The sequence below is a fragment of the Calypte anna genome, chromosome 4A (assembly GCF_003957555.1).
Source record: "Calypte anna isolate BGI_N300 chromosome 4A, bCalAnn1_v1.p, whole genome shotgun sequence".
NCBI lineage: Eukaryota > Metazoa > Chordata > Aves > Apodiformes > Trochilidae > Calypte > Calypte anna.
Genome location: NC_044248.1, coordinates 41994002 through 42016408, shown reverse-complemented (window position 1 = coordinate 42016408; position 22407 = coordinate 41994002). Strand labels below are relative to the sequence as shown.

At 40.3% G+C, this 22407-nt stretch overlaps 1 protein-coding gene across 1 annotated transcript in view; it reads right to left on the bottom strand.

Moving 5' to 3' along the window:
• Positions 1-15951: 15951 nt before the first annotated feature.
• The window catches only part of DKK2 (dickkopf WNT signaling pathway inhibitor 2), a 37661-nt gene continuing 31205 nt past the window's right edge, over positions 15952-22407 (bottom strand). Inside the window, exons 2-4 of the mRNA XM_008505047.2 lie at positions 17368-17518; positions 16687-16836; positions 15952-16202 (exon numbers count right to left, since the gene is read on the bottom strand). Coding sequence (XP_008503269.2) covers positions 15952-16202; positions 16687-16836; positions 17368-17518 — 552 coding nt within the window. The remainder of the gene's footprint in view (positions 16203-16686; positions 16837-17367; positions 17519-22407) is intronic.

The following is a 22407-nucleotide window of genomic DNA, read 5'->3' as shown; positions in this document are numbered from 1 at the left end:
CTTTAATCTACAGATTGTGTCTTATGCACTCTTGCTCTTATGTCCATATATACTTGCTCATGATCATTCTCTTCTGACCATATTTGAATCCCTGTGGCAAAAACAAAAGCCAAGCATTTCAGCATGTAAGAATATCTTTAGTTTATATTTATATACGGACCAAAGTTTCTGGAAGAAAAAGTTGATAGGTTCAAGTGTGAGTCCAATGTAACGATAAATTTTGACTCCCTACAGACTGCTTAGTGCTGAAAGAAAAAAATACCCTGGAATCCTGCTGGCCTTTTCCCCAAAGGGCCTGACCCCAGTTACTCCCAGTTACTCCCAGTTACTTGATCCATATAGCAGTGTCAGGAGGGATAACTGCTCTTTATTCTGTGTGAAGCTTCGTGATTCACCCAAAGTTCATGGTGTGTGTGAGGTGGAAGCAGGCAGGGAGGGAGCAAAGAGGAGTGGCTGGACTTGTGCTTCAATAAATGGCTTCTTTTTCTTTCTGGAAGTCACTTCTCTTATTATTGTTCTAGCATTCCTTTCTTCACAAACAGCATTTCTTGCTTATTCTGATACGAGCCGTGTACAAAACAGAAAATGGGCTGTGCAGTACTGCAAGTGTGACTCTTGGAAAAAAATGTGTAAATATCTCGGAGAATGAATATTTTTATTAGAAATTATTCAGCATGGCCTTCGTTAAAAGGCTGATGGTGAAGAAAGGAGAAAACGGAGAAAGCAGTTTGTAAAACCTGTAGTTCTTACATGCTTTATCTGGTGGAGGAAGGGCACAGTTGTCTAATTCTTCAGGGTTGGGTGTGGTTGGACATTTCTGGCGTCATTCTCAGTGGACGTGGAGTTGGGTGTCAAGAGCACGCAGAGCAGCACATCTGCATTTTCTGGCCTGGGATAGTTTATTTCATTACTACATCCGGGAGCAGAGGGAGAGAGAGGGAGTGAATCTACTCCTTAGGGGAGGAAATCCAATGAAATGCTTGTGCCAGAGCTGCTCTGTGCTCGGTGCACGAGCAACGTAACAAACAGTATGTATGAGAGCTGACTGAAGCTCTCTTCCATATTAAATTAATTTCAGTAGTTTCCTCAAGAATGTGTTTTAATTTTATGGTGTGAGAGTGAGAAAGTAATCTTCAGAGGACAGGTGACCTGACAATCCATGTGATGCTGCACCTCTGTGGCAGTGCAAAGGGCATCCCAAGGACACACTGGAGGGGCTGCCAAGCTTCAGTGCTGGTGCTTCCTGCAGAGCTGTGGGAGCTGCTAGGGGAAATTAAAGCTTTAGCTTCCCCCCAGGACTGTCAGGAGCCAGCTTCCTGATGTAAGCACTTGGGATTAGGTGCTTTGTAGGAAGCGTGGATCCCTCTGATATTTCCAAGCTGAAGTTTTGTGCCTGCAACTGGTGGATCTACACGTGTCATGAATCAGCCTAGCTCACTGTCAGGTTTGATGCTGGATGATGTTTCCTGGTGTGGACAGAGCAGTTTACCACCAAGGTGAAATTTATTGTTGGGCTTATGATGCATAAATGTAAGCAGAAATTCTGACAGCACTGAATGCTTCAGTTACAAAGAGATTAATTTAATCTCCAGTTAACTTTAAGGGGCTTGGGGACACACGTTCCTAAAGAGTATTTACTCTTTGCTCCTTGCTGACCTTCCTAAGTAGCTTCTTTCTGATTTGCCTTCTCTCTTTCATAACTTAACATCTCTACTGTGCCTTCCCACAGGATTACTATCACTTTCAATTTATCAAGTACCCAGGAGCTCTCCTTGTGTCATTCAAATCTCTCCTTGAAACGATCTTTTATGCTAAGTTTTCCAAGGAAAACTCTTATCATCTGTGGTGACGTGGCTCTTTGGAGATTTTGCTTATTTATCTAGAGAGTAAAATTTGACATTAGTTTAGATTTCAGTGTCTTGACTTATGTCTTGAATCTTGCACATTGTTGGAATTCTATATATGTTATATATGAATATATACTTGCATTTTTATTTTCATATATAGTAACACTAGATTAGATATTAGAAGGTTTAAGTTTAGATTAGTTATTAGAAGAAACATCTTCAATGAAAGGGTAATTAAACACTGGAATAGGTTGCTCAGTGTGGTGGCTGAATCACTGTCCCTTAAAGTTTTTAAAGGACAAACAAGTAGGTGTGGTGCTTAGGTTTAGCTTTGGTGCATGGTTTAGCTTTGGACTTGGTGGAATTAAGTTAATTGTTGGGCTTGGTGATCTTAACAGATTTTTCCAACCAGAGTGATTCTGTGATTCTCCATTCCTTTTATTTTTTTCTTTGATTTTCCATAAAAGCAACCCCCAGTGTTGAATCATGAGTGCTGGTGGGCTTCTCCAGGGTTTCTTTTCCACCACCACCACTATGCTGGCCCAACACTGGATCCAGGACCAGTTATTTTATCTCTAACTTCTTTTTCTGTCTTTCTTTACAGAACTAAGTTTCGTAGTTAGTATCAGCCCTGAGGAGAAGGGCTTGAGCAGAAGATCAACACAAACCATCAGTGGGTGCTCATGAAGTCCAGAAGGCCAACCATATCCTGGGCTGCATCAGCAGAAGCAGAGAAAGCATCAAGGGAGGTGATCTGAGAAACCAAAACAAGCTCAGGAGCAAAGACCCAAAAATCATGAGAAAAAGGAAGAAGACATTTCGTCCCTGGTAACAAGGTGAGATAAAAATACACCAGATTTCCATGATTGTGAAAGTATGATGTGCCTACAGCCTACAGATTTTGGGGTGGTGCTACACAGAGAAGTGTAAACAAAAACTAGGAAGCAAAGCTAAAAAAAGATACATATTGGGTGAACTTGCAGGCATTGTCATTAGTTCTGTTATAGAAAGAGGGAGAAGCATATTAAAAATGCTTTACTAATAATAAAACAATAAAACCAATAAAGTCATACACATAATAATATTGCTTAAATATTGTTATTTATTCCAGATACATTTTTATAATTAAATGTATACTGAATAAACTGTAGAAACAAGTGAGAGCTGAGCTGACTTAGAAAACTGTCCCAAAATTGATACAATTCAGAGATAGGAATACAAAAGAGCTTAAAACTTTGTTAGATGGTTATTAAAACTTATCCAGTTTGAACACTCTATAATTTAACACAGTTTATTGAACTACAGCATTTTGTATGTAATTTATATAGTCTAAAAGTGAGCACAATACAGGACAAAAAGCAGATCTGCAATGAAATTTAATGACAGTAAGCAAAGGGAGAAGTTAAAATGAAGGGAAACTTTATAATTTGCATGTATAAAAGTGAAGTGATACAATCAATGATCTGAGAATATGAGGACACCTTAGGAAACTGCTGCTGCCAAAAGAAAAATTTAAGCAGACCAACAGACCTCAGGGTCTCAAGGCTGAGACTGACAGGAATGCTGCTGATTGTCTTCAAGTTTTCTCTGGCTGTCTCTGTCTTCTACAAAGATGTTCTTGTCTTCTTTCCTTCCCACAGATTGAGAGGCAGTAAACAAAGTATTTTCTCTCTCAAGGGAGAAGCAACCTGAGATTGCCTAAGATGAGGAAGAGGGGAGCCTGAATCAATTAGCAGTGATGAGCTGAAGGCAGGGTTCTTGCAGATGTGTTTAATAGTTGAGCTACTAAATAGCATAGATGTGTATTCTGCAATGCAGCAGAAGGCAGTGATCTCCTGGGGATTTAATGGGTTTTTACTCATAGAAGCTTGCACTGACAGCAGGGTGTCTGGGTCAAGGATTTGGTTTGCAGGTGAGACAGTCACAGGTAACTCATGAGGGCACAATGGCCAGGATTGCTAATTGCAGAGTTCAGAATATGGAGAAGTGCATGAAGTTCTGCCATCCTCCCATTGCAGGGGATTGCAGAATTTGTGGTACCTCTCTGGATTCCACCAAACAGCCAGGAAGCAGCTATTAACTTATCATTGCAACTATAATTAATATGGGATGAGACTAAACAGTACCCTGTGGGACTCATTATTTGTCTTCCAGATGTAGGGGGTGAAGAAAACACAGGAGTTACTGTTTACCTTAGAATCCTTGCTTTGTGATGGCCACAGTCCAGCCCCTGACTAATGATTTTGAAATGTTGAGGATAGAAGTTAAACAGGCATCTAGAGCCTGGGCCCCACCAGGGAACCCCTGCTTTAACCCATAGAGGGTGAAAAGCAAGGGAAGCACTGAAACTTGAAACCTGACAAAGAGCATCAAACCCAGAGGATCTGCATCTATTGCAGGTATCAAGCAGTGGGTAAAAGGAGGGTAAAAGAGACCAGAGGAGAGAAGGGCAGGTCAAGGAACCAGAAAACTGAGGAGGTGGATGGAGGCATCTGGCATGAGAGGGTTTCCTGCATGTTTTGGTCATGGCTTGGGGAAGGCACAGTGTCTGAGGGATGGGGCTGCACTGGGACTCCCTGATGCAGGCACCTTGGTCACTGCTGCACAGGACCATGCAGGAGAACTTATCCTGATCAGAAATCTTGCCCCCTCAGGGAAATGTGATGTGATATTTCAGTGAGACTTCCCTGCTTTTAAGGCCTTGGCTAGTAAAGGGAAAACTCTTAGTGTTAGGAAGAAGGGAGAGAAGAAAGGGGGAAGTTCTCTAAGAAAAATAATTAAAAAAAAAAAGCATGACAGTCATATAGGAATTTTTTTTTCATTTCCAAGTCACCTTTTAATAGACTGGCACCAGTTTATGGTCAAAAGCTTTGCAGTGGTCACTTAATTTATGGGTGGCAAGTATTACTTTCCTTTAGATCTCCTTATATTTCATATAATGTCATGAGTTCCTGTATCACAAAGCCTATTTTTGCCTATTTCCTTTTCCTGAGTTGGTAGTTAGTGGCTCTTAGCAAAGAAACCAATCAGCCTGGTGTGCAGAGCATCAAATGGGTGCCATGGTCAGCAGGGCCCATGCAAAACCCCACCCCTATGGGTCTGTCAGAGTTGTCCCTGTGTCTGAGCAGGGAGGTGCAGGTCCATAACCTCTCCTAAACCTGACATGTGCTTCCTCTTTTCTCTCCCCAGGAGAAATGAAGAGCTCTGCAGGACTGCAGCACTCAGTGTATCCATCATGTCTCCTTGAGGGCTGCTCTGTGCTGGCTACAAGTGAAACCACACCCCACCTTTCCATCCGAGCTGCACCATGCTCAGGGGGTTTTATAAAAACACAGCTGCACGTGACCTCTTCCTCCTTTCCCAAGGAGACCTCTCCCTGTGAGCCAGGCAGTGTCCCAGATGTGTCACTTGGCTCAGTGGGAGGCATCTCAGGATGATGTCTGCAGCCAAACTCACGTGGCCACGTAGAGAGGCACCTGTCAGGAGAAAATAAAGAATCTGCCTCCACAGCTTATTTCCACCTCGGGCCTCTTTATAGCAAAATGAGGATTGCCAGTTGGACCAAAGCTGAGCTGAGCTGGGAACTCTGCTTCTCTGGGAAGAGGTCCAAAACCACCAACCACCATGTGTGCAGAGCTTTTTACCATCACATCATCAGAAGCTGGAATCCCCTTGGGTGTGGCTGGACTTGGACCAGGGTGCTTCAGGTGAGAGGTCATGGGTTTTAAAACTGGCTTGACAAAGTGCCCTGTTCTTTCCTTCTTCCTAATTAATGGTCTTGTCTAGACCTTTCTCACCATCAACTCCTCCACCTCCTTGGCTGGCCAAAGCCTGCACCTGTCCTTACTCCCTCTGTTATTAATTCACAGCCCCAAAGTCTCCCTTCCATCAGCCTAGGCTTAGGTTGCTTCATTTTCCAGGCAATAGATAAATAAATAAGATTGATAAATGAGTTTAGCATATGACTGTCATGCATCATTAATTTTTTTAAAGAAAAAGATCAACTGGAAGGTCCATCTACTGCTTGTTTGCCTCCCCTATCTGGGAAATGGAATTTAAATCACCACTTTGCTCACTTTGTTTGTAATCTCACTGTAGATATCTCCCATATTTTTCATGGGATGGGAGCAGCAGATAGTGAGATTACTCCAGTTAGCATGATACCAAGTGGGATGGCAAGACACACTTCAGAGTGTATTTGTGGCAGATGGAAATGTACAGCCACAGAAGCAGCAGTTCTACCTAGAACACTGTTTTTTTTTTCTAGCCTCTCTTTGGATTTGCACACTCCTAATATTTTTCCAGCTTACAGGAAACAGGTTTTTTGTTCCTAGCATAAGCTCTCTGAACATGGAGGTTTCATGGACCACAAGCTGCAAAGTATTGTCATATGAGGATGTGTTTTTGTTGGGCTTTAGGAACTGTGAGCAGAATAGCCCCATCTGATGTTTGAGTTCCCAGTTATATATGGTCATAAAAGCAGTAAAGATAATTGACCTTTAGATGTGAACTAGGATGCTCTTGTCCCAAGTGAATATAGAAACAAAATAAACAGAATACTTATATATAATGTGTTATATTTAGAGTGTGTATTATAGCAAATAGAATATATATAACAATATATCAAGTATATTTTTTCTGAATACAGAAACAAAATAAATTCTGTAAGAACAGAACTAAAAATGAGTCCCCACACCAATAGTTTTTAGACTTCCAAGTACAGAGAGATGGCTGCAGACAAGGCAAGGAAATGCCTAGAACATTAGGGCCATGCTGGTGGTTCAGCTGCAGTCAAAGATGCTTGTGGGTGCCCTGATTGCTTCCTTTGGTTCTAAATATTCAAATATTGATCTTAGGCAGTATTTGAGCTTTTCCTTTCCTGCTTAACCCCCTCTTTCCTGTACATGAGGGATACAATTAATTTCCTATGACCCATCTGAAAGTGATGGGTCTGGTGTAAACTGTGTCAAAGCTCTGTCTTTATTCAGTGGAAAAACAGAGGGAAGCAGGAGAGAGTCATCTACAGGAGCAGGCTCCAACATGAGGGAGTGAATTATTTTCTCAGTCTCTTGTATCAATGATTAATTTTGTCCTGACATTTAACCTTTTGACAGGTAAAACCAGCTGAAAGGAACCCTGGGCCAGGTCTCTTCTCTGTCTAAATCACTTGGTAAGTACCTGTACATTTTTTAAGTATTAAAAATAGCAACTTTTAAAAGATGGTAAACTTTGAGTTCCCAGAGATACTCCAAACTACTGTTTCAAGAGATAATGTGTTTTCTGACCTCTGTACAGAACAGAAGGAAAGTCATACTCCATTTCCAATTTGCCAGTTTTGCTCTCCTGAGAACTGGAAACTATTTATGTGATGGGAGCTTAGTCAGGGAGGGCTGTGGGCTGCAGTTGTTGCTATGATCTGAGAGTCTTTGAAGTATCAAGGCCACAGTACTGTTTTTTGCAAAAAATAAAAGAGGCAGCACTGATAGTGAACCCTTTTTTGGTAGAAAATGTATTTTTATCTAGGACTGACCAAACAGAGAAATCCATGATCAAAAATGCTTTCTGGCTACAAATGGAAGCAACGAAAGAAAACAGTAACAATTAATATTAAAATAAATTAATATTTAAAATAATTTTTAAATTGCACCAGTTTTCCCACTAGTTCTAGTTCTTATGAGCTGTAAACTCTAGCATTTGTGTGAGGGGCTCTAGCAGGTGCTGATGTAAATGTCAGCGAAGCTGAAATGGGCATTTAGCAGCTGATCACTTTAGCAGTTACTGTACCTGTCCCAAAATCCCAAACAGTCTCAGCAATTTCCCTTGATGCAAAAACCTCAGATGGCCCCAGTACAGCTGGCAAAAAGCTTCTCTTGCCTTTCTCTGGCTCTGCTATAATGTAACGAGTGCTTTCAGGGAATTTTTCATGGTAAAAAGATTGTTAAGAGGATTGAAATGTGATTAGTTTTCAGTGCAGAAAAGTGGTTTTGGTAGATACTAAATGTCTCCTTCATCTGGCAGAAAAAAAAAAATCCAAATAACAACAAATGGGGATGAGCCAAGGTGTATTTAAATATGGAACAAGCCACCTCCTCTCTTTGTGACTTCAAATTGAGATGACTTTGAGGGCAATATTGTTTGACACTGTGTACAAGTTGTGCTTTAGGAAAACGTTCATGACTGTGTTTAAAAGGGCTAAGTGGGCAAAATACAGATTTTATTGTGCACAGGAAGCCTCAGATGACCTAGTGTTTTTTTCTGATGAGAAGAATTCTTAATTATTGCATCAGATCACCTTCTATCAACTTCTCGCTATTTTACAGCACTCAATCTTCAAAGTAACATTCTGTCTAAATTCTTTCTAAACTAATATTACTGATTCTCCTTTATCAATCTCTCTTCTGCAACTGTTTTCCATTCCTGTGTTGTTCCTCCTGCTGATTTCTGAATTATTTCCCACTCTTTTTTATATTTTCCAATGACTGTCTTACAGGTTTGCTTTAATTTTTGAGGCAAGGTGACCTGTGCCATAGAGTGGCACAAAGACATTAAATAATGTTAGCAAATGCTGCAGTTCACCTGCTGCCACTGTCTTCTGCAGGATTTTCTGATTATTGGATCAATGGTAAATTAGGATCTATATACTCAAAGTGTTTATGCTGCAGAGAGGATTTTCAGGAAATACTTAAACTCTACAGAGGAATTTTAATACTTATTTCAAGTCATTCTGAAATTCATCTCGTGTTTCTTTGACAATTTGTCTACTTGATTTGTTAATGTTCAGTACATATTAGAAACAACTGTTCAGTTTTGCTTTCTCCTACATTTCATGCAGTTTGATTGAAACTCTGCAATTGGACAGTTGAGCATGGAGTATTCCTGAAAGAGTCTACAAATTCTAGTGGCCTATTAATTAATTTTAAAAAAATAGGCAGAAATGGGAATTAAAATAAAAAAAATCTCTTGGATGAAAACTTACTTTCTTTTTTTTTGCTTCTAGGACATGTAAAATTACTCTGCCAGCCAAGAAGATCATTAAACACGTGTTTGGTCATGTGCAAATGAACCTTCTTGTTCAGATGGTGAAGACAACTCCAAGGAAGCCAACCCTGCTAAAGGTAAGATGCAACTCAAGTAATTCCATCTTTTTAAAAATATTTGCATACAAAGCTGGATTTCTTCATAGGAGTGTCTTCCTCTTCACTTATTCTGAAGTGTTTTACCAATGATGACAGTGACTCTCAATACAGAAATTATTTGGAGATGAACTCTGATTTATGGCAGAATGATGGAAACTGCCACTTGTTTTCAAGTAGTCCCTATCCAAACAGCCAAGAGTGAAATTCTGTTGCTGGAAATGCTGAAAAGTATACAGCAGTGTTTTACAGTCTCGATGTCAGTCCAGCATTCAGCTGAGAGTTGTACTGAAGCCTCTTTTTATTTTTTAGCTGGAATAATTAGGATGATTTCTAAATAATACAAGTGATAAATGATTGCACTCTGTCACAGGTAGCATTCAGTCTTCAGCATTAAATTTTAGTAGAAAATGTCCACACTTTATTTATCTTTGCAAATGCACAAACTCTGCAAATAGTACATGGTGTATAATTGCAATTTTGCATAAGGCTGCATTTCTGCAAGAGCTTTCTCTAAGGGAATCTCAAAAATATTTGAAAGTTGGTTCCTGGATGAGTGTAAAGAATTCTAGATTCTGCTCCAAAGTATCTGAACCTTTTGAGCTCCAAATTTAATGAAAACAAGCTGAACTTAATGGAAGAGTTAAACATTATTTGACCCTGAAGAGTTCTATGAGAGAACATACATCATAATTTTCTTTTATCTTCTGTTGTTTTGAAGTTATTTCTGCAATATCCAGAACTGCTTGGATAGTGACAAATTATTATGATGCCCAATTAATTTTAGCAGGGATTTTTCTAAAGCATTGGGCAGAATCAGATTCATTAATGTGATGCATTCTGAATTCCTGGGAAATCTCTTCCAGAACCATGTCATTTATTGCTCTGCATGTATCTATATACATATATATATGTATATATTTATATATATATACCTCCATTAAAAATTGCTGTCATTAAGTACAGTAATACACAGTATCTGTGAGCCCTATGCTTACAGTTGTGCTGAACTATTGAATGTTTGATTAATAGTTGATTTTTAAAATATGCAGTCCTACTGAGTGACTATGGATTAATAGCATTCTCTCAGAAATAAAGAGCAGCTTATAAGGAATAGAAGACAGGAATACACACATTTACACAGGTATAAATTTCTAACTTGTTGACTACTCTTTGGCCAGCTTTGACAATGGATTTGGAGATTTACAGTATAAGTTTTGCCAAGGGCTCTTAAGGCTAAGATTTGTGTCAGGAAGTCTTTTTGTGTTAATTATGTTTTCTCCTCGTTTTCAAAATAGCTTTTTTTCTAAAAAGAAAAAAAAATGGAAGGCAAAAAGAAGCAGCCTGTGCTTCTTAAATTGTTAATTTATTTTAAAAGATAATTTCCTCTGCTTCAGGAAACTGGCATGCAGCAAACCACTTCTAAATCCAGCTGCAATCCAGTACTGTAAAAAACAGAGAGTTTATTGGTACCAGACATTTGTAAATAAGTAATTGACAGTCAAGCTATAACAATAAGCAATTCCAAAAAAAACAGGGAGCTGCCAGAATAAACAAGTTTTCAGTGAGGTCTCTCCAATGCTGTATATCCATCAGGGTCAGTCCCATCAGTGGTGGTCAAAATAACAACTCTGGGACCAGCTGGAGTTCTGCAGTGCAGCAGCAGTCTCCTCCTTCTGTCTCTTGCTTGCTTCTCTGCAGTCTTCCAGTTGGATCCCTGGGCACAGGCACTGTTTCCTGAATAATGTGTCTGAGGGTTGGTGACAAATCCCAAGCCTCTGGAATTGGTGGGATTTGGATACACAGAGCACTGTGCTGAGAAGAATGATGCTGCCAGGGGGATGCAGGTGCAAAACTGCAGCTTTGGAGGGACCAGCACCACTCAGCCAGGCCTCTCTCCCTCCTTTGGGTCAGTGCTGTGGGGACACAGCTCAGGAACAGGGCACATTTGCCCTTCTTCCCATTCGTGGTAAGTGGGTACAACAAGAGAAACATTCATGGGCTTTGAAATAGCATCTAATGAAGCTTTGATGTTGTGTTCCTCACCCCCTCCTCAACATTTCAAGCTTCTGGATGGTTTTCCCCAGTCCACCCTCCCCACATTCTCTGTGCTTTCTCCTTACCTCCTGCATCACTGTCTTTTGCAGGCCTGTAAAAAGCTGTCTGGGCAGCAAGATCAGAGAGGGCTGCAGCAGATATTTGCCACATTTCAGCAACTGACAACAGTCACGTAGAGTTGAAGAGAAAACATAAAGGTAAGAATGATCTGTGTTAATCTGGCAGCACTCTCTGGGTAGTGGTGGGCACATTAAAAACTCTGTTAGCTAATGAGGCACTTGAGCAGAAAGTTCCTGTTTACCACAGTGAAAAAGATTTGTTATTTAAAAGAGGGAGCACAGACCTCTTCACTTCTGTCCAGTGCAGCATCAGAAAGATGCCATGCATCAGCCAGGTGGGCTAGGTAAGAAAGCATAATTTTATTATGAATGTGATACAAAAAGAAAATTAATGATGGCTTTGTATGGAGGGAAATTTTGCCTAGTGCAAAAAAAAAACCAAAACAGCTCCAACCCCCAAATACTATGTTGTCTTTTTTAGGAACTACAGATGAGGTGGTTTTGAGGGGGTAATTGGAGTTGTCCCCCTCCCCCATTGTGGAAAGTTCTTTTCAGAACACTCTACTGACAATCCTAAGAGGTTTATTTTTTTGTAAATGCAGTCTTAGTGTCTGCATAACTCCCTTAGCAATGAAGTTTTGGAAAGTTAGAACATAGATACCAAAAGACCTAAAAGCCTTGGCTTAGAGTATCTGCTATATGACTTTCTGCTGGTTTTGACCTTCAGGGTATCTATTTTATAAATTAATTTCCTAGAAGGAAAAATTAAAAATTTGCTTTGATAGCAGTTACCTTTCCTATTGGTGGTGATGGTGCCAGGCTCTAAAGAAAGAGGCCCCGATGGCTGGTGACAGTGAACAGCTCAGGAATGTCTCAGGTTCAAGACAATTCGTGGTGCTTGGTTATATTTTTTTTGCTGTTGTGGAGACAACGAGCAGGAAAATCAGATTATGCAGAAGATGGCTTTAATTCCAGTAAATTGTGGCTTAGGTGTCAGGAGCTGGATGCATGCTGTTGAAACTGTTTTTATACAGGTAAGCACATAAAGATATTTTAATTGCTTTCATTAAAAAAATGTTTAAAATCATAAATACTATGGGTCGCAAAAAACATAAGGCAAATAGTACAGTAATAGGTAGACACCCACATTTATACTGTAAATCAAATATATGCTGTTACAGAGTAGAAATACATTTATTTTTTTAGAAAAGTTAATAAGTATTTCCAAAGAGATGTTGCATTGCTGAGGCTGTCCTAGGCTAAGAGGATTTGAATTGTTTAGCAATCAGCTCTTCAGTACTTGTGTCATGACAGCAGATCTCTGAAATGTTACAGAGTCAGAGTCAATCCCTGTTCCCTTGATGAGTGACAGAGTGACAGCAATTGTCCCTAAATTTAGCTGTTCTTTTATGCTCAAACATATGTATATTGCCCCCGAATATTAACTGAATGGCTTCTAAACAATCAAACTTAATTTTTTTGAAATTCTGCAAAATGCCCCTCAGCTCAGCTCTGTTGCTCAGTGTTTGTGGTGGGCAACAAACTGCCTGTGCCTATTGTTTTTGTTCCCAAATTGAATCTTTGGAGGCTTTGGCAGCCTCAAGCTCTGCTGAAGTCAGTGGGCTCTCAAGATGCTCACAAGTTGCTTTTATGCTGCTGTTAGAAGAGTTGGAATTTTCAAAGGCCTGCCCACCAAATATTGCCAATTACAGTAGCAAAGCCTTTTCATTTTGTAAAAACATGAGTGTAACCTGGAGGCCATTCCAGCACCCATCTGTTTGAGCAAAGGGTTACCAGAAACAAGTAACAGGGACACTGAGACCATTGCTCAATAAACACAGCTATTATTTTGCAATATTTCTTGAGCTCTGCAGGAGATTTCCTGGGATCAGAACTTAGTTGGGTTGGTAGCAACATTTTCATTCATGTCATATGGACTGTTTCATGTCATGCTTCATGTCATGAGAGCTGAAGGCTGTTAGCTAATAGTTCAGAATTGCTAATTACAGATCTTGCATTTGGATGCTGTAACCTACAGTAAAATACCATGTAAGCTGAACAGCAGCTTCACCCACCTGGAGTCTCTCTGGTATGGATCACTATCCAGGGAAAGTCTCTGGGCACCATTCCTATTTAACCTGATTTATTGAGCATCCTGCATGCTCAATAATTGAAAATTATTTCAAATAATTTTGAAATATTTTCAAAAGTTATTTCTGAATGCTGACGTGTAAAACTGGCCTGAGAGAAGCATACAAATAATTATGACTTAAACCTGTTTCGTAGAAATGACACAGGGCATTTTAAAATTGCCTTCATGTGTTTTACCAAACCTCAGCCTAGACAGTGCTCTGAGACACAAGCACAATCAGAGACCTTTTTCTTGTACAGCTAAAATATACATTGTGGTTTTTTTGTTTTTTTCAATAGATTTGCATATCTTTCCAGAAAGATCTACTTTTCTTAAGCAGCAGGTAAGGAAAAGAATTTGGGTAAAATATCTGGGGAGGGATGGGAAAGGACATTTCATATATTTAATCTTATTATACATTTTTCTACATTAAAGACAACAGGCTGCAAATATATTCTGCTACAAAGCTTTGTGTAAGAAATATCTCTATAAGAAAATACATCTCATTAAACATTTCCTGTAAATAAATTATCCTAAATAACTATGTTTTGCAGGAGGAAAAGTAGGGGTAGGCTAATGGTAAGAAGAGCTAAAAATTGGTGAGAGAGCTCACTTCTGCAACCCTGTGCTCAAGCTGGGTACCATTTTCTTCAATCTGCAATCAGATTGAGAGCAACAGAGTGAGTTCCTCTGCTGAGTATGTGATGTGTCAGTGTAAACAGCACTTGCAAAATTATTTCTTGTATTTTTTTCCATTACCTTGAAATGATGGTATTTCTGAGCCTTACTCCTGTTTCAGTTACACTGGAAAAACTCTGAAAAAAAGCAGAGTTACAACAACAGGACTGCAAGATAAAACTCTGAGTGTCACCATGAAAAACAGCTCAAGACTTGGTGACCTAGAAGTCCCCTCTAGGTCAATAAAAACTTAACTCCAGTAGGGAAAAAGGCGTGTGAAATTCTATTCTTATTTATAGTCTTACAAAAATACTTAATAATCTTATGTTAAAGGTGATGTAGCTGAGGTCTGTGTTCCAATTAGGAACTCTTGAGTCAGGAGGCACAGGTAAGCTGTAGCTTTGAAACAAACACTGCTAGGGACATGGCAGTGTAGAAAGGTGTCAGGTATGGGTGACATGGTCTTCAGAGTTAAACTACATCCAGGTGTAACCACATTGTTCAGAAGTGACTGAACAGAAAAAAAGCCTCTTGTTATTACAAAAGATGAAAATGGGTAATTATAAATGGGTAATTACAACTTAGCAGTAGGTCAATTATAGAATCAGATTTCTTTAAAGAAATATCAGTCTCTTTACCAATGTCTATACACAGGAATACTTGCACGTACGTAAAATGATAAAAGTTTGAAAAGACCTGGGGAACAAGTCAAGGGATAGAGACTACCTTTTGTTTTTTCAGACCAGTAAACAACCAACGTGGTGTTGCCAGCTGTTTCCACAGTCCATGTACTTCTGTCATTCCTGGCAGAACATTCCAGCTTGAATGGACATCAGGTTCAGGCTGGATGCATGCTGCAGGCTGCTGTGCTGTGGCATCTCATGATGTTTAACAAGCCATTTGGGGTTGTACCATCTTCCCACATCCTTTCCTGTGGCAGAGAAGGTGCTCTCGAGCCAACTCCCTTTTTCTTTGCTGCCTTTAAGAAACAAATCCATTCTGTTTCTGCAGGGTGCTGTCTGCAGCCCATTGCTGCTAATAAAATGTACAAATCTGAGTTTGTAGCAGTGTGCTCTGAGCACCTCAACACGTGTCCACATCATGGGTTATTATAACAGCAACAGTGTCACAGCTCCGTAGCTCTTCATGTTGGGCACTTCCACACTTTGCTGTTTGTTTTGGAAACTTCTATAATGCAAATACTCTTAGGCAAAGTAAGTATATTTAGGACTAATGAGCAACTGCCTGTATATAACTGTGGATTCAGCATGCACATATTTGCTTCATCTGTTCAACCCAATGTATACTAGCAGTAAACTGAGGCAAATACAAGCGATTAAGAGCCATACTATGACACTGAACTACATAAAGCATTTCAATTTACCTATGTGTAGGAAACAAAACTCTCTTTAAATGCCTCCTCTTAGAGAAACTGCTGCTCTCTTGAAACTGTGAGATGGCAATTTTTTTACCTCTTTCACGGGGGCCTGCAAAACACAGCACTCTTGTCCTGCAGGAGTGCTTGCTTTCTGAAGCATCAGCCCTGGATGACAAGGGCGTGTGTGGACATTCACAGTAACTTCATTTCCATTTCTCACACCTGCAATGCGACCAATAATGTGTTGAGAGATGAGTCTTCCTGGCATGCACTGCTTCCTAGAGGAGTAAAATGTATACAATTTCTTTAGCAGTCATTACCACGCTGGAAACCCACTGTAGCCCTAACACTGGACTTCTGAAACATCACAAGACAACACAGCAAGGGAAGCGACATTAATTTCCATGGTACTTGTTTGCATACTAGCATTTCCCACACGCTGTAGAAGTTATTTACAGAAGAGCTGCTGCACAGTAGGAGAGAACCCCAGCTGCACTCGTGTTTACCACTAGCTCAAAAAAGAAATGCTTTTGGTGTGACCTCTGCTCCTACCCTAACTGTTACTTTAGCCATTCCACTTTCATTTGCAGTCCTCATTTCCCACCGTGCCACAATGCATTAAATACATAAAGCCACAGTCACTCAATCCTGGCTTCCCAATCCTCCTTCAGATTTTCTGGCACACGTGAAGTCTGGATTTAGAAGAGGAAGTCGCATCTTTCCATACTTTGCAAGACAGCCCTTTGGCACAGTCACATCTTTGGAATATCTCCAATCCGTGGGAGCCTTTCTTACGCTGTTTGGTGCACACCTCTCCCTGGTGCAACACAGGCTTGCAAATTTTGGTCCAGAAATGGCGAGCACAGCAGTGTCCCTCGATACAGTCTGATGACCTCAGGCAGGGATCACCTTCGTGTCCTAAAAAGAGCAACCAAAATATTTTTACTTCATGACAAAATGTGGAAGTACAGATGCAGTGCAGGCTGATGCTAAAGATATTTCCATCTGGCTATTTGAAGGCTATAAGCACAAGGAAGGTTCAAGGGGTTAATTAATACTAATAACAGGACTTACTATGGAGAAATTCAGCCACTGGATTTTAGGCAGAATTACAAGTGCTTAATTACACAACTCTTACAAAAAGTGGATGTGCCATTTTGCAAAACTGAAAAAGTGGGTTGTCAGTCCTCCTCTGGTACAGAGGAAAAAGCATATGCTCTTTCAGTCACAGGAAATGCTGGTTGATGTTACATCATTTTGAGTCATGCTGTGAAGTCTTGAGATAAACATTCACTCCTGTGACATTACTGCCTATTTCTGGTCTGCATTGCTGTATCTTAACAGCAATAACATGGCTCACAACATAAAGGAACAAAGCAGTGTAGTGGACACGTGATCTTACCTTTTATGTGTGACAGCTTGGAGCGTGGCCTCCCTAGGTTCTGCCATCCCAAATCCTTGCTAGCATAATGACCATTCTTCCTGTTGCGTGGCCCTTCCAGAGCAGGGATGTGAGGTGTTAGGATGCTTTCAGTTACTGGTATGCAAATACCTGCAAGGAAAAGAGAATCATTTATAGATTGGAACAAGCAGAAAAGCCTCATCCAGCCTGACCTTGAACACTTCCAGGGATGGGACTTTGACCATCTCCCAGGGCAACCTGTGCCAGTGCCTCATCACCCTCATGGAGAAGAACCTTTTCCTAAAATGAATCCACCTACCTCTAGATTTAATCTGCTCCCCTTAGTCCTACCACCACCCAAAATCCTGAACAGTCCCTCACCAGCTTTCTTGTAGATACTGGAAAACCATTTTTTTTCTTTAATAAACATGTAATCTATGCAGTTTCCCACTGAATCAAATCATGCTGAATGCAGTGCCATGATTTCTGTCATCAGCATCATCATTTTAGGGTTTCCCCACCTCAAAAATGGGAAAAAGTAGTACACAAGCCTTAAACACAGAAATACTATTAAAGAATAAAAAGGCAGAATGAAGGAGAAAACGAGGTCTTTTTGGTTCAGAAAAGGGGTGCTCCCAAAATGCTGGGTTTTAGGGGTAAAGGCAAGAAGTGAGCTGGTACCGTTGTTGCAGCGGTTCCCAGGGCAGCACATCCCGTCTCTATGGCAACGCTTCTTCTTCCTCCGGCACACCGTGCAGGCAGATGTTGCTTGGTGAGGGCTGTGGCAGTACCTCCCAACTTCACATTCCTTGTCATTCGTACAAGGATAGACCTGGTGGGGAAAAGGAAGGTTGAGAGTGAAGCATCCATTTTGTACAAGGAGCTAAAAGCAATCACACACACACACAAAGGAAGGGGACTGTCAGTTGAGACACCGTTCACTGGGACCCAGAGATGCAGGTATTGCATCCATACATCAATCTTTAAGCTCATGCTGCTGGTGAAGATGTATCTGCTTACAGAATAAAAGAGATACAACCAGCTGTCTCATGGTTTCATCATATCTTGCCTCAAACATAGGATGGCACATGAAAACTTGTATTTTTCTGGGTTCAAAGAATCATAAAACAGTTTGGTTTGGAAAGGACCTTTAAAGGATCTCTAAGTCCAACCCTGCTGTGCACAGGCACATTTTCGACCACATCAAGTTGCTCAAGCCTCATGCTGAATATTTCCAGTGATGGGGCATCTACAACCTCCATGGACAACCCAGTGTTTTGCCTTTGCAAAAAATGTCTTCCTAATATCTAGCTTGAATCTACCTTCTGTGGGTTTTAACTACTACCTCTCATCCTACTGCAACAGGCACTGCTAAAAGTTTTGTCCTCAGCTTTCTTATGAGCACCCTTCAAGTATTGAAAGGCTGTAATAAGGTCTCCCTGGAGCCTTCTCCGAGATGAACAACCCCAACTCTCTGTGTCTGGCCTGGCACAAGAAGTGTTCCAACCCTCTGGGAATTTTTGTGGCCCTCTGAACCAGCTCAAACAGATCTCCATCTTTCCTAAGGCATGGAGAGACACGGGTTCAAGCTTCTGATTCATAGACAAGACCTTAAAACTCCCCAGCAAAAGAACAGAGAGAGTCATAAAACTCCCCTCAGTCATTAAAAATCCTGAAACACTGCCTGCAATAGCTAATATTTTAATTTAAACTCCAAGGAGGCATTTTCCTTTCACAGCTGTCAAACACACTGATAGGTAAGTTCACTGTTCTCACATTGGTTCACATGACACTGGTACAATCTCCTTTGCAGCTGCACCACTCCCCACTGGCCCTCACCCTTTGGACTCCTTGGAAGCAAACAAAAACATCACCACTCCACATCTCACTGATAACTTTTGCTTCACCTGGGGGCTTAGTGCACTCCTTAAACTTGCCACCTGCCAAACAACACCCTGTGGTATGCAGCATCAAACACGAGCTGTCTCACATGTATCATCAGACACACATGTATACAATTCTCATGTGTTCATCAGAACCAGAATTATCTTACAGGAAAGCTTATTTAAAAAAAAAAAAAAAAGAAAAGCTGTGAAAGCCCTTTATTCTCCCATAAAGGCAGAGAAAGAAGTTTATTGCTACTAGAGCAAAAAGACACAATGTTTTAAGGAGGCCAAACAACATACACTGCCACATTCCAGGATTCTTTCTGCAGACTCCCACACAGCTACAACTATGCTTTGTCTGCATCTAATTTTACTGCCCATTAAATTAATTATAGATTTTTTTTTTCATTCCTCAAAATTATACTTGAGGAATTTGTTTAGATAAAAAGATGAGAATAGATTTTGGGTGCTGTCTGGAAAATTATGTTCATATTTCCTCAACTAATTTTCTCCAGCATTTTAAATAAATCAAAGCATTGCTTTTACTGCTTTCAAAATTACTCTTGCACAATTAATTATTCACCACAAAATAAAACTCAACTGGCTAATTTCCAATGCAGGAAGATTACTTTTCTAATAATATTTTAAATCAAGGGTTGATTGTATTATCCTCAGAAAAGAAAAACTTGGAAGCTGTTAAGAATTTGCTCTGAAAATTGTTCTTTTAGGTGGAGAACTTTGTGTTTTTGTCTTTGTGTCTCCTGAGAATCCCAGAACAAACCAGAAGTCTGATAATGAAACCAAGCAAGTTTCTCTAGTGCTGTTTTTAGAGAGGGAATCATTTCCCATGGGATTTCATTAGTTGTTTTCTTTATCTTTTACAGTACCAAAGGTGCTGGCTGTGTATTTCCCAAGTGCTGCTGCCCTGTTCCTTCTGCCCTCTGAATAAATACATCCTTGGTGAATCATTCCAGCTCTTTGGAGTAACCTGAGGTATGTGTAACTCTTTCTCCTTTAAGAATAAGCATTTCCTCTTGAGTTCATCCCTGGCAGGATGAACATCCCACAAAGTCAGATCTTTTAGCTAGGAGCAGCAATAAAAGACAAATGCAAGCAACCACCTGTATGGCACTCTTCAGGCATAAGTGGATTCTACCTGTTCTAGCAAAGCAGAACTAAAGTGCTCTCCCCTCAGTCTCATTGCTCCTTTCCCTCATTTTTCCAGCAAAAAACCATTGACACTGACTTACAATTTATGATATGATACTATAAGAGTAAGGCAACCCTGACTTAAATGAGACCTTACTAAACCAAGGATCTTACAGCACAGAAAAGTGAGTTTTATATAGACCTCTGCATGATTGGAAAACACTAACACCGCTAGCTGAAGGAAATGCAAATAAAAAACAGATGAACTCGCTAAAACCTGGAGATGAAGGCATTTTAGACCCTTGTCTGTCATCAATAACTTCATAACCGCATCTTTTTTTCCAGTATGGGCATGTGGTATACACCTGCAGCTTGTCAGCAAGAAGCCTCCTTGCAGTTTTCTTTTGGTTCCTCAAATAGCTTTTAGGAAAAGAGTTTCCTGATCTTGAATGGTGCTAATGAATGCTCTCACAGTCTGTACTTAGCCTCTATTTTACTTCTGCCTTTTAGGCTTAGTGACATGTAAAAGGTATGTATCTAATTACCAGCTCTCAGCTCTGACTTTAAGGATGTAACAGTGACAACTGTTAAAAGTTGTAACAAACTGAAGTAACTTTTACCTAAATAAAAGTAAATGACTAACAGTTTTTTCACATTGAAGATTGCCAAGTGAAGCCATGCAACTCAGCCTTTACACCCACACCCAGAGCTCCATCCTAAAAAAAATCAATTTTGAAACTAAAAAATGAGCAAAAACATTCCCCTACCTAAGGCAAATGACTACAGCCCATAAAAAATAGTTTTGTGTCACATACAGTCCAGACAACAACTGGCAAGTCCATTCAAAGCCTCAAAAGACCAGCTGCCAGCCAGGTACATGCAAAACCCTCTTGCAAACACTTGACACCATCAACTGCCTTGATATTTCTTCCAAACCCACTATCTATCTGATATTCAAGCTATCAATCACAGGGAGCTTGAAACCAAAATGCCTAAGGATAGCCTTGTGTCTGTTGCCTGGTCACTAGGAACTCATTGGCATAACTCCTGCTCCCAGCAAATTCCTACCACTCCACAGCATCCAGGATGAAACGACAAAAATAAAGCAAAATAATACAGTGTGTACACAGCCTTGGTTAACAGGGGAAAAATGTGTTCATAATTGTCCTGATGCTGGCAGCAGCTGACCCAATCTATGTATAAATACATATCTTTAAAAAATACATTTTACAGGATAAAGCAAACATACTTGTAAAAACATACATGGTAACGATTGTCTGTGTGCAAGTCTAGGTTTTCAAAATCTACATCACAGTGCTTGAAAAAGAATCTTTACTTTTAAGGAACTGCTGAGAACATTTCCTAGATACAGTGCAAAGACACAAATAACTCCCAGATGGAGAGAGGAAAAAGCAAGCTGTAAACCAGCTCTACTTCCCCAGCAATAATAACTAATTCTACAAGGCACAGCATCCCGTCACATTCTTCAATGATACGGATCATTTTCTGATCGTAAATCTCTATCAACTAAACACAGCTTTGATATCATGGGAAACCAGATGAAACCGAGATAAAATACGTAGCAGTCCCTGAAGCTGCTTTTGAACAACGTATTTGGTTTTTTTAAGCCAGATTACAGGCAATCAAGTAATCCGTAGCATGACATAAACAAAGTTTGCCTGTGATAATGAGTCTCCTTTGCTGAATCTGTTGTCTGATTAAGAGCATTGCTTGCTGACACGATTTCTCCTCAGCCATTCCAATTACTTTTGTATCCTGGCACAACAGACACTGTTGAATTCATGTCCAGAAATGGACACCAAAGGTGATCTGGATGGTTTGCAACATAGAAAGATTCAGTATTTAAGTATTTAAGAAGGGGCTGCTCATGCTCTGCCAGGACATCTCATACATCAGTCCACCAAGATTAACCTTTGAGAGCCAGGTCACAGCAACAGGTATATGTTAAAATTTTCTCCTTTTGAGAGTGAGAATATGAACTTCCACTCCTGCCCTTCCTAATACAAAATGCCAAGAGCACACGAGAAAAATACTCAAGGAAAACAATGCAGGTACTAGAGAAGAAAAGTTGGGTCAGTGTTTGAAGTAGAACAAGTCCCTCCAGGAGTATAACTGATGCTCTTCCTTCAGTATTAACTTCACAGTGAGGTTGAGGAAGGAACTGACAATCTCACTTTTGTGACTAAGTGGCTGAACACCATTCCCTTGATTTAAGGAATGTGCAGGACTGAGGTTTATCTCTACCTTTGTCTTCTCCTTTTGGCAGAAGAGATCTAACGTAGCAACTTATCTCAGTTTTCTTGATATGTTTGCTGGAGTCATTTCCCATCCCACATATTTCATGTGGTCATCCTGAGCCACAGATTCTGACCACAAGCTGGAGCAATGCTAAGTGATGGGATTGTTGTACTATGGAGTCAGTCAGTCAGTCAGAGTCTCTCTGTCTGGCACTATAACATGTAATGGAGCAGCACTCCAGGGGAAGAGTAAGACAGACCCTGTAATGTGCTGAAGGGCCAGTGAGTAGACTGATGGCAGACACACTGTAGAGAGCTTTGGGAGATAAGGGCTTGAATTTCAGCATGGCCTCCAGCAAACATTTGAAGGTGATATTTCTGGCCAGTGTCTTAGTCACTAGGCTCTCATTGGCTCATGTTATGGTTTC